Source organism: Chiloscyllium plagiosum, chromosome 24 (genome assembly GCF_004010195.1).
Source record: "Chiloscyllium plagiosum isolate BGI_BamShark_2017 chromosome 24, ASM401019v2, whole genome shotgun sequence".
NCBI classification, from domain to species: domain Eukaryota; kingdom Metazoa; phylum Chordata; class Chondrichthyes; order Orectolobiformes; family Hemiscylliidae; genus Chiloscyllium; species Chiloscyllium plagiosum.
In genome coordinates, this window is record NC_057733.1 from 47,614,116 (window position 1) to 47,627,423 (window position 13,308).

At 42.0% G+C, this 13,308-nt stretch overlaps 1 protein-coding gene across 1 annotated transcript in view; it reads right to left on the bottom strand.

Annotated features, from left to right (window-relative positions):
* mcrip1 (MAPK regulated corepressor interacting protein 1) overlaps window positions 1-11,349 on the bottom strand; it is a 23,235-nt gene extending 11,886 nt beyond the window's left edge. The window contains exons 1-3 of the mRNA XM_043715014.1: window positions 11,213-11,349; window positions 9,570-9,694; window positions 5,566-5,664 (exon numbers count right to left, since the gene is read on the bottom strand). Coding sequence (XP_043570949.1) covers window positions 5,566-5,664; window positions 9,570-9,694; window positions 11,213-11,343 — 355 coding nt within the window. The 5' untranslated portion in view covers window positions 11,344-11,349. The remainder of the gene's footprint in view (window positions 1-5,565; window positions 5,665-9,569; window positions 9,695-11,212) is intronic.
* Window positions 11,350-13,308: the final 1,959 nt, after the last annotated feature.

The following is a 13,308-nucleotide window of genomic DNA, read 5'->3' on the forward strand; positions in this document are numbered from 1 at the left end:
GAAGAACGCCTAATCTTCCGCCTCGGAACACTTCAACCCCAGGGCATCAAAGTGGACTTCAACAGTTTCCTCATTTCCTCTTCCCCCACCTCACCCTAGTTCCAAACTTCCAGCTCAGCACTGTCCCCATGACTTGTCCTACTTGCCTATCTCCTTGTCCACCTATCCACTGAACCCTCTCCTCCCTGACCTATCACCTTCATCCCCTCCCCCACTCACCCATTGTACTCTATGCTACTTTCTCCCCACCCCCACCCTCCTCTAGCTTCTCTCTCCACCCTTCAGGCTCACTGCCTTTATTCCTGATGAAGGGCTTTTACCCGAAACATCAATTTCGCTGCTCCTTGGATGCTGCCTGAACTGCTGTGCTCTTCCAGCACCACTAATCCAGAAGCCAGAAATCATGGTCCATATTGGCACCAATGATATAGCCAGGAAAGGGATTGAGGATCTGAAAAGTGACTACAGAGAGCTAGGTTGGAAGCTGAAGAGCAGGACAAGTAGAATAGTGATCTTGGGTGTGCTACCGGTGCCAATGAGATAGTGAGGTGAGGAACAGGCAGCGACTGGTTGCGAGGCTGGTGCAGGAGAGAGGGCTTCAGGTACTTAAACCATTGGGACGACTCCTGGGGAAGGTGGGACCTGGACATGAAGGACGGGTCGCAGCTGAATTGGAGGAGAACAAACGTCCTGGGTGGGAGATTTGTTTGTGGGGTTCTGGAGGGTTTAAACTAGTTTGGCAAGGGGGTGGGAACCAGAGCTACATATCTGAGGGGGGGCTAGTTGTAGATGGGACAGTGACAGGATGTAGTGAATCTACCGGGAAGGTTTCTCATGTGATGAAACAAAGGGATCGGTTAAAGTGTGTCTGCTTTAACGCAAGGAGTGTCAGAAATAACAGTGATGTACTTAGAGCATGGATCAGTACTTGGGGCTATGATGTTGTGGCATAACGGAGATGTGGGTTTCACAGGGGCAGGAATGGTTGCTAGATGTTCCAGGGTTTAGAACACTTAAAAAGAACAGCGAGGGTGGAAAAAGAGGAGTGGGGTTTAGCATTGCTAATCAGAGAGTGCATCACAGTTATAGAAATAAAGGTTGTTGAGGAAGGTTTGTCTACTGAGTTAGTTTGGGTGGAAGTTAGGAACAGCAAGAGAGCAGCCACCTCATTGGGGGTTTTCTACAGACCCCCTGATAGCAGTAGGGAGACTGAAGAACTCATATGCTGGCAGATTTTGGAAAAATGCAGATGTAGCAGGGTTGTTATTATGGGTGACTTCAACTTTCCCAATATCGACTAGAACCTCCTAGTGCAGATAGCTTGGATGGAGAGTTTCTGTCAGGTGTGTTCAGGAGGGTTTCCTTACTCAGTATGTGGACAGGCCAACAAGGGAGAGGCCATTTTGGATTTGGTGTTCAGCAATAAGCCAGGACAGGTGTCAGATCTCACAGTGGGAGAACACTTTGGTGATAGTGACCACAACTGCCTCACATTTACCATAGCCATGGAGAGGGAAAAGAACAGTTACCAAGGGAAAATATTTAACTGGGCAAAAGGAAACTATAACGCTATCAGGAGTTGGGAAATACAGACTGGGAGAAAGTGTTCCACAGGAAAGGCACAGCAGATATGTGGATACCGATTAAGGAGCAGTTGTTGTGACTGTTGCACGAATTTGGCCCTCTGAGACAGGTTAGAAGGGGTAAGATTAAGGAGCCTTGGAGGATGAGAACTGAGGAGCTTCTCGTCGAAAGGAAGAAGGCAGCTTACGTAAGGTGGAGGAAACAAGGATCAGGCACAGCTTTAGAGGATTACAGGCTTGCTAAAAAGGCGCTCAGAAATGGACTGAAGAGAGCCAGGAGGGGGCACGAAAAGGGCTTGGCAAGAAGGATTAGGGAGAACCCAAAGGCATTTTACTCATAGGTGACGAATAAGAGAATGATCAGGGAGAAGGTAGGGCCAATCAGGGATAGCGTAGCGAACTTGTGCGTGCAGTCTGAGCAAATGGGGGAAGCAGTAATTGAGTTTTGTGCTTCAGTTTTCACTAAGGAAAGGAACTTTGTTGTGAATGAGAATTTTGAGGAGCCGGGATACAGGCTTGAACAGATCAAGATTGATGAAGTTGATGTACTGGAAATTTTGGTAAACATTAAGATTGATAAGTCCCCAGGGCCAGACCAGATTTATCCCAGGCTGCTCCGGAAGCGAGAAAGGAGGTTGCTAAGCCGCTGGTGAAGATCTTTGCTTCCTCACTCTCCACGGGAGTGGTACCGGAGGAGTGGAAGGAGGTGAATGTTGTTCCTCTTTTCAAGAAAGGGAATAGGGAAATCCCTGGCAATTACAGACCAGTCAGTCTTATGTCTGCGGTCAGCAAGGTTTTGCAAAGAATTCTAAGGGATAGGATTTATGATTATTTGGAAAAGCCTAACATGATTAAAGGCAGTCAGCATGGCTTTGAGGGGGCAGGTCATGCCTCACTAATCTTATTGAGTTCTTTGGGGAAGTGACAAGACAGGTCGACGAAGGTCGAGCAGTGGGTGTGGTGTACAAGGCATTTCACAAGGTTCCCCATGGTAGGCTCATTCATAAAGTCAGGAGGTATGGGATACAGTAAGATTTGGCTATCTGGATTCAGAATTGGTTGGCTGACAGAAGGCAGAGAGTGGTTGTAGATAGAAAGTATTCTGCCTGAAGGTCAGTGTTGAGTGGGGTCCCGCAGGGCTCTATTCTCGGGCCTCTGCGCTTTGTAGTTTTTATAAATGACTTGGATGAGGAGGTTGAGGGGTGGATTAGTAAATTTACATATGACACAAAGGTTGGAGGTACTGTTGACAGTATCGAGGGCTATTGCAGGCTGCAGTGTGACATAGACAGGATGCAGAGCTGGGCTGAGAAATGGCAAATGGAGTTTTACCTGGATAAATGCAAAGTGATGCATTTTGGAAGGTCAAACTTGAATGCTGAATATGGATTAAAGACAGGATACTTGGCAACGTGAAGGAACAGTGTTCAACTTACCCCAACAGTATTCATGGAGAGGATGAGCTTTGGGTGTTGTGGGGTTGGTGTAGAGGTTACTGAGCAGTGTTGGAAGTGGGGCGAGGTTCCAGAGGGGTTGAGAGCTCCTGGCCCAGGGCTGAGTGCTGCAATGCTTTGAAACTCCAGCTCGTTTGCTCCTGAACAGGCTTGGGAAAGCTTTCAGTATAAAAACCACGATACACACAATAATCTGATCAGCGTAAAGCCCGAAATTAGAAAATTAAACTTCCCTCTAAAATACCAAGAGTGTGCACCTGACAGGATTTGTTCTGGGTCTGGAGATGCATCACAGTGAAGCAAGTTAGGTCAGAGGCCTTCAATCATATTGGAAGATTTGGGGGCCAAGGCTTTTAGTTTCTAATTTATATCTTTCAAGGGTCATGGTGTCCTCAACATCTCTGCTGTCATGTAGGTTGTTCAAGATGCTCATTTAAAGCGGGCCAAAGGAAGAATTCAATTACGTGCTGTCAGCCTCATCATCACTCTCTGCTCTGTATCTAACCTCGGGGAAGATGAAATTGGATGTGAATATAATGTCCTACAGCAATTCACCAATTGAATGATGATAGCACACAGTGTTACTTTAAAAACTGCTTTGTTTTTGTTTAGTGGCTGGATGGCAGCAGTCAAAAACCAACCGTTCACTAAATTTGGGGAACGTAACCAAAAGCAGTGCAAGTGATGATGTCACAGTGTTGAATACCATTTGTAAACATAAAGGCTAATTGCATAAAAACAAGGAGATTGTTATTGTGCGAACAGAGATTTTGAACAATACCAATAGAATCCAATTGCACACAGTCAGTGCTAAAATTCCATTGCAACCTATCTGCATAGCAGTCGAATTATTTGCAAGTAAAATGCTAAAACTTGCAGCAACGAGGCGAACCTTTGATGGACTAGACAGTTCAGACAACCTGAAAAATAGGATTTCATAATCTATGTTGCTTTAAGCCACATGAGTGTGACACCAGTGGAAATAAAACACAGAAAGAAGCTAGAACTATGTAGGTCACCCAGTAACTGTAAAAATAACAAGAACAGGTTATATAAATCCTTCAGGTGTGCACTGCTCATCATAACCTGCCCTTACTCTCAGAAACCTACAGTCTAATTGCAGCACACAGTTCGATCCACAATTCTTCCTTTTGATTTTTAGAAGTCATCTAAAAAGGCTCTAAACCAAACTTTTGAGAAATTCACTGACTTCCAACCAACACATGGACCCAGTGTTAGGCTGAACTAGCACAAACTCTCAGCGCCTTGGCAGAAGAAGAGTAACAGCTTACAGCTAGGACCACTCCACTCTTCAGAGAATTCATTTGCAGGGCTGTGTGAAGTCAAAGATGATGAATTCCAGCCCCAAATTTCATCCCTCCCTCACTTTCCAAGGTGGTTGGTCAACAATATCTTTGCCTGGCAAAACAAATCCAACTCAATTCAAATGTCATTGCCAGGTGTGTTACCTTGGATCGACTTCCACTCCCTGTAGCTAATACACAGGGGTCACTGAATACTGAAAATGGAGATTATAGTTTATGATCTGAGAGTTTTACGTGGAACCAAAGTTTCTCTCGAATAAACTTCAGTCAGATGTATTTAAACAAGTATCTCTTAATAGATGAAATAGCACAGCTTGAAGCCAATAGCAGTCTTTCACTGCACTGTGCTGCAGTGTTTCAGGTGGCTTTGCATTGGATGTGTGTCACAGAACTAGGCCATTCAGCTGGTGTTTGTGGTCCATTTGAACCTCATCCCATCTTTCACTATCATAACCCGGTGCTCCCCTCAATCCATGTATCCTATTCACATCAACCACTTGCTGTGGAAGTGAGTTCCAGATCCTCACCACGTTTTGGATAGAGAAGTTCCTTTTGAATTCCAATTAGATTGCTTGGTGACTATCTTATATCACTGACATCTAGTTATGCTCTTCCCAGCAAGAGGAAACATTCTCTTCATATCCAGTACCAGAACTTTGGATAATCGTGAAGGGCCAAATTGATTACCTGCTTTCGTAAAGGATCTGAGACAAGGAGTAGGAATTCTGAATCCAGGTATCAACATTACAGACCATTTACTACAGAGGCCATTCTGCCCAATTAATCCATAACAATGTTTATGTCCCACAAGAGCCTTCTCTCACTTGGTTTCATCCAATTATGGAAGATTGTCTTTTTATTTCTTGATACTTTATGCATTTTTCTAGCTTTCCCTCAAAACCCATTTATACGATTCAACTCAACTGCCCCCTATGGTTCTGGAGAAAGACATTTCTCCACAATGTCTTATAGTTATGATCCCTAGTTTGGAATTACTTTTCATAACGATTTTAGCTGCACTGTAATACAAAACATTACTGAAAGATCTTCTTTAAAACTTATTACACTAGAAAGGGGAGATATCAAACATTTTCTGAAAACTGTTTTAATTCAAAAATATCTTTTGCAAAAAAAACTTCCAAATGACATGGTCAAATTTACCCTCAGACCTCCCACACCCCTCTCAACCATTTCATTACTCACTGTTCAGATTTGGATTTGGATTCTTCTCTACGTACTGGACAGGGCCTCGCTCATTTCCTGACAGCTGGCTCCTCAGTTCCTGTTCCACACACTGCCAAGCTGCAAACCACAATCAGACATCAGGCTGGGGTAAGATAGAAAAGAGCTGTAGGTAAAAAAAACTGTGTTCACCCTCCCTCCCTTCAGCCCCGATTGTCCCCGCGTTAAAAAGATGAACAGCAACAACAGGTTAAATTCACAGCAACATGGTAATTTCCAAAGTAACTTTAAACGCAGCAGAAAATCTTGAACTTTTACCTTTCTGCACTCACTACCTAACCATACAAAACTCTGTCGATTTAAATCATTACTAACTACAAGAACAGTGATTTGTTTTTGTTTCTAAATGGAGACCTAACCACAGAACAGCATTTACAACTGTTTTTGTCTCAAATCTAAATGAAAATGATTTGTGGCCTTACTTCATCCAACAGTTAAAAACTAAAGATATCACTGAAAGATTGCCCTAGCTAAAAAGGGAGTCAAGATGCAAATTATGAAACCACAAATGTAGGGCTTTCATTTTAATGGGGCAGTTCAGTTACGTTCCTGCAACATCCCAATACTGAGCCTACAATTTCAATCAGGGAAGCTTTCTGCACTGGGTAATCACTGAAACCATACGATCTGAACAGAGAAGCCATTACTGCTAGCTGCTACCCAAAGTGAAACAATCTCACTGTTGGGAAGCAGTGTGGCCAGGACTAGGGCCCAGCTCCCTGCTTCAAATCCATTAATAATTAAGCTTTATCCAATAGCAGCATACAAACAAAATAGAGAAATCGAGCTGTACATCTGTCAAGCTAAAATGCACTAGCTGTACTTGCACAAGATGCTCCAAAGCCAACAAAGATGCTTTATCGAGAAAACATCAAAGCTTACAAGTGATCAAAGCCCTCAGGACTTTAGACAAGTACAGGCAATGTAACTTCATAGGTTCCCTGTAAGATTATAAAGCGGTGACAGTGCATTACAAGCTCAGAAGGTATTCAAAGTTCAAGCAGACCCCTTGGAACACAACAGCTGATGAATAGTAGATAGTACAAATAAGTGTCACAAAGCATATTTGGTTTGAATTCTCCAGATAAAAACAGTTCTGTATATGAAACTCTTTTTTCAGCATTAATACATCAATACATAACTTGATATGTTACATGATTTCATATGCAAGTTGCCAAATCTTTTACATTAAGCTTGGAACATAAGATGACATTAACAGGCTAAAGCATAGGCGCCAGCTGTTAGTTCTTATTGTTAATTTGTTGAAGAAACCACAGCATGGTTTAAAATAAGGATTCTAAAATGCAGGATCTCAGCAATAAATTAATAGCAATTCTCTCGCCAGTAAGAACACACTAATACGTTTTACTCAAATGTCTTTAATTTCCAATCCAAATATCCAAGATCAAAAGAACATCACATCCCATTGGGAAAATGGTGTACATATTGACATTGGCTGGAGCCTAAACTCCTCCAATTTGTCAGCAGGGGACTACTGTCATTACCAGATGGCTGAGAGCAAATTCTAAAACATATCGGACAAAATATATACGTTAACAAAAATCATCTCTAGTGTTGAACTGTTCACTTCCACTTATAATACTGAAGTGAACAAGACTATCTACTTGATCTAGGGAGTTGTGTCCTAAACTCTTTAGTTTAGGAGATAACGAGGAAAACTCCCTTCTAGTCCTTTTAACTAGACTATACAACGGCTGAGAGAAAAGGGGAGTGCAGACAACTATTATGCCCTTAATAACTGGATCCAATATTCATTTACTCTTGTGGGATAACTCTACACACACCCTGCTCTCCTTTTTATCTCCAGTGTGAAAGTACTGTACAAAGCTGCTTTTTCGAAATAATGAGTTTATGACTTTGCTGCACCCCCACAAAGAGATCTTTCCAATCTGCAGTTTAGCACCACCTCATGCCAAGACAGGAATACTATTCCTCTCACAAGCTGAAGCCCAAATTTTGTTTATAAATACAATACTTAAATATTCACATGAGTTGAGAATCCAAGTGCTAGTTACTATGGTAAAGTTAAACTTAGATTTTGTTGCTCATTAACTTAGAAGGAATTACAAAAGACATGATTCAGGGAAAGAACTAAATTATACCATGCATCCAACATCAAGACTGCAACAACATGACAACAAGCATGAAGAATCACTGTCACCCTCTTAATAATGTTGAGTTTTGAAGCATCTTATGATATTTGACAATTTGAGATGAATGTACAGGGCACTTTCCTTTTAAAGATATGGTAACAACCCCGTGGTGCAGAAGATAGGTCTTTAACATAATAAAATGTCCCAAGGCAAAACCTGTCACTGAGCCTATTAGGGCAGTTGGCCAAAAGCTACAGAAAATAAGGACATTTTTCAGAGCATCTTAAAAAGGCAAAGGGTGGTACAGAAACAGAGGGCTTTAGGGAAATAATTTCAGAATTTAGGGACTTTGCAACTGAAGGCACTGCCACCAATGGTGGAGTAGTTAAAATTGGGGGTTTTCAAGAGATCAGTATTAGTCAGTCAGAAGTCACATGACACCAGGCTACAGTCCAACAGGTTTATTTGAAATCACAGGCTTTCAGAGCGCTGCTCCTTCGCCGACTTCACCTGATTAAGGAGCAATGGTCTGAAAGCTTGTGATTTTAAATAAACCTGTTGGACCATAAGCTGGTGCAGTGTAACTTCTGATATTGTCCACCCCAGTCCTACACCAGCACCTCCACAGGAGAATTAGAAAGCTCATAGATTTAGGACTGAAGCTGCAGGATGTGACAGGATGGCAATGTCACAAAGGGAACCGTAATCAAGGATGAATATTTTAAAATGGAGGCATTGCTTAAACGGAAACCAATATGGGCAGCAAGCACAGGGTGACAGGTTAACCGGACTTGGTGAGAGTGAAGAAACAGGCAGCAGAGCTTTGGATGACCTCAGCATGATTGCAGATGCTGGAGATGAGTCAAGAGTGTGCTGCTGGAAAGCACAGCAGGTCAGGCAACATCCGAGAAGCAGGAAAATTGACGTTCCAGGCTGATGAAGGGCTTTTCCAGCACCGCACTCTTGACAGCATTGGAACAGTCAAGTCAAGAGGTAACTAAGAAATGCATGAGGGTTTCAACAGGAGAACTGAAGGAGGAGCAAGTCTAAGGCAGATAGACGGTGTTACGGAGGTGAAAGTAAGCAATCTTAGTTGTGATGCAAATATATGGTTATGTATTCACTTCAGGGTCAAATATGTCACTAGAGTTGCAAAAAACCTGGTTCAGCCTGAAGCGGTTGCCAAGGAAAATTAAACAATGGAGTTGGGATCAGAGTTTGTAGTGAAGATTGAAGGCTTTGATCTTCCCACTATTTAATTAGAGGGAATTTCTGCTCATCCAATACAATGGAAGAGTTGATAGGGATATTGGTGTGGTAGAGCTAGGCTGTGCTTTTGTATTATGTTGTCAAGGGGCAGTATATAGGTCAAATAGGAAGGGAGAGACAAGGAAAACAAAATCACAACTTCATGTTGAGATAGCGAGCCTCTCATTAGTAAATGAACATTCAATGCCAGGATCTGTGACTCAGTTGGTAGCATATAAGCCTCTGAATCAGGAGGTTGACAGCTCCAGACCCAGCCCAGGATATAACTGCAAATCTCAAAGCTAACACTCCAGTGTCAGTACTGAGGAACTGGGGGAGGTGCAATCTTTCAAATAAACCATTAAATTGAGACCATTCTTAACTCTCACCGGTAAGGATGGCAGATCTCACTGCATTATTTTAAGAAAATGCATCCTTCAATCAACGTCACACAGATGATATTATTTTTGTTGTTTGTGGGAATTTGTGTGCATATCGGCTGCTGTGTTTCCTACATTACAACATCAACTACACTTCAAAAGTACTTTATTGGTTGTAAAGCACTTTGGGATGTCCTTTTGCTTCACATCAATCTCAATGTACCTTCATGTATAAATCTGACATTTTCTTCATGTGCTGGAGTGTAAATCTCCGGTGGGGCAGTGTTAGTCGGAGAGCGAGGTCCATTGTTTCGCTTCCCATTATAAACAATCCTTGGTGCAGGTGAGCTGGAAGAGAGGGGATAAGATTACATTCAGGTAATAATTAAAAAGTTAAATTCTCGAGCTCTTTGCTGTAAATAAATCCCAGGTTGATTGGGTGGAACTGCACCCTCTAGTATTACTACGTGTATGACATAACTTGTCCCAAGTCCCATCCACCTATTAATAGTCTCTACTGTTGACTCCTGGTAAAGATACAAATTGATTTTAGAAATTTGCAAATACTTCTACGGCCTTGCCCTATCTCCATTTTAACCTCCAGACAAAATGCTCCCAGAAATTTTGCCTCATCTAAGTTGGGCCTTTTCAGCATCCCCCATTTTAACTGCTCCACCATTAGTGGCCACGTCATCAGTTGCTGAGGCCCCAGGCTCTGGGACATCTACCCACACCTCCCTGCTTTGATATATCACACCGGTCCTTTAACACACTCCTTAAAACCTACTTCTTCGGCCAAACTTTCGACCACCTGACCAAACATTGTCTGACGTGGCTCAGAGTTGATTCGGTTTGGGAAGCCTCCTGTGAATCACTCTGGGGTGTTTTATTTCGTGAAAGGTGCAATGTAAATATAAATTGTTGTTGCAAAAGAAAAATGAATCAAAACCCATCTGTTTTAAATTACAGAGCTGTTTATTTTTTAAGATCAGGAATTTGTTCAGTTTCCTGCACTGCATACTGGAATTTGGCAGAAATACAAGGCCCTTAGTAAAGATGCTGCGTTCTGTACGTTGAGAAATGCCTGGACTAAGAGCACAAGAAAGGAAACAGAAAATCTGTGACAGGTTGAAACAATTGAAACCTTCCTTTATACAAAATGGCCATTTTCAGAACAAAGTCACATTTCTTTCCAAAATGGCACAGCTGCTCTGCACACACAGGAGTAACACGGTACTGCATGGAGGGAGTGCTGTCTGATTATATGCAGCAAGACTCTCTCGTACACAAGGGGGAAAAACAGCAGCCAGCATCGAAATGTGGTCTCTGCTAGACTGGTCAAACTCACTGGTCATCACTAAGTTTATTTAAAAAAACAGTATTGCAATTAGCTCCACTATCCAAAGACTCCACATCTAAAACAATTCAAACATTTGAGGTCAAAATCTTAGTTTGCAATTCTAAAATGGAGCCTTATTTGCATAATCTTTAAACATTTCGGCATTCCAAATCAAATGAGATGGGGGATGGAGATGTAATTTGCAATTAATTAACCTTTAACACTCTGAATGGCTCTTCATGTATTCTTTCCTCCAGATTTGTTCACTTTAAGTTAATGCAGATAGTGAATAGGCAGCAAAGGCCTATTTCCAAATAAAAAGTGCTCTTTCCTAGCCAGAAATTCACAGCAGATATGATCATTAAATGCTTGAAGCGTTCGACTTTCAACTTCACAATGAAAACAGGCAGCCCCGTAACTTGTTCCCCATCACCATAGCAACAACTACCAGAGCGCAGAAAGCAGGATTCCATGGAAAGAGATTGCTGTGAGAGAATCAACGTTCAACTACCATTTTCACTGCTCACCAACTGATCTTACAGCATTGACCCGAAAATGTGCTGGTTATATACCGGATGCATGACATGGAAAGAAACCTAATCAGCCAAACCAACACAACACTTGCCGACAACAAAAACCACAACGAGGTGAAGGGCATAGTCGCAGAATTGCAGTAATCTACTTACAATCTTGCTTAGATTCACGAACTCCGAGACTGAGTGACTGTAATGTATGTAGGTATTAGCTCAATTAAAAGAAAAGCACAACTTGCTAGCTTGGCACTTCATGTGGCCTTCAAACTGAAAGAGCAAGTCTTTAATTCAAATAACTACGGATCAAAATTTGATTTCCTAATAAAGAGTCATGGAGACATGCAGAATGGAAACAGACCCTTTGGTCCAACTCGTCCATGCTGACTAGATATCCCAACCCAAACTAGTCCCCATTTGCCAGCACTTGGCCCACATCCCCCAGAACTTTTCCTGTTCATATACCCATCCAAATGCTGTTTAAATGCTGTAATTGTACCAGCAAATTTGGAGATCAGCTTGCTGAGGATATGGACATGCCCTTATTTATCTACCTTTGCTTTCTCAATTAGGAAACAGTTAATTCATCAGGAAGGGGCACTTGTTAAGCCCCAAAACATGATTTATTTTATTTTCTACTAATCTGATCCACATACTTGCAGCTGAGCAATAAGGCACTGGATTTGCTGAACAACGCACAACCTAGGCCAGTCACTCTTTAAACTTACATTTGCCCACATAGAATTTTACAGTCAGTCCTCTACACAAATGTAGAACGTTTTGCACAGGGCAAGTAATTGGGCATCGTTTTAGCTAATTACACTGAAGGTCAATTAATAAGCAGCAGAACAACAAACCAAGAAGTGTAAACTAGAATTCAATAAATCGAATACCCTGCACAAGTTGTCGAATAAACTGGGGAAACGATGAATGCTTAAAGTAGACAGAAGTAAAATATAGAAATAATAAATGAAAACTTTAAAAAATATTTTGTCTTTTCAGATCTCCTACAGTAATTAAAAGCTGAGGAAATGAGAATCCACCATCTCAAAACTTAATTTTCAGAGCCAGACAGGTTGGTTAACAGTAATAAAGACTTCACAAGCAGTGCATTCTAGGTGAGACCTCACTGAATGGAAAGCAATTCTCACCTCCCTTATTGTTCTTTTGGCAATCACCTTAAACCTGGGTTCTCTTGTTGTAGACCCTCCAACCAGTGTAAATTGTTTCCTCTTAGCTGGTCTAACAAAACCCATTGCAAGGGTGAACACCTCTACTATAACTCCCAACTTCTCTGGTCTCTCCTGATGTATCTCATCCTTGATGATATTTTGAGTAAATTCCTGGACAGTGGCAATTTTGTAGCATATAAGGTTTAAACAAAGCATGATAATTGCTCATTGAAAATATCCTCTGCAATACCCTGACATCCTCATTAGCGTGTGGTGTCCAAAATTGAAAACAGTTATCAAGCTGAGGCCTATGGAAAGTTGGTAGTGGTAGCTGCAATGCCATTGAACTAGTAATCAAAAAGGCTGTGGGCACACAGGTTCAAATGCCATCACAACAGATGGTGGAATCTAAATGCAACTAATAAATCTGGGATATAAGGTAGTTGATGACAATGAAACTACCAATTCAACAACCCATCTTGTTCACTAATCTTCACTGGTGAAAGAAACCTGCCTCCCCTACTCCATCTGCCCTAAATGTACCCGAATGCTACATGCTGAGTCACCATAGTCTTAACAGACCATTGGAGGCTGCGCTCTTATTAGAGAGAGAAGCGACTGATGGTGATTTAACCTGAGGGCCACCAGACCTCAGGTGAGGGAAGAGGTTGAGACGAGAGTCCTTAATGGTAACCTCAAACCGGTGATGGGAATTGAACCCACACTGTCAGCACCACACTGCTCTGCAAAACAACAATCTAGTCAACCAAGCTAAACAGACTCCTGAATGCCACACGGTTTACACAAAATGCTCTCTGAAATAGACCTAGCATGTCAGAGTTGAAGGGTAACTGGAATAGGCAACACGTGCTGGCCTTGCTCCTGGTGCCCACATTCCATGATAGGACAAACACAGTTTAC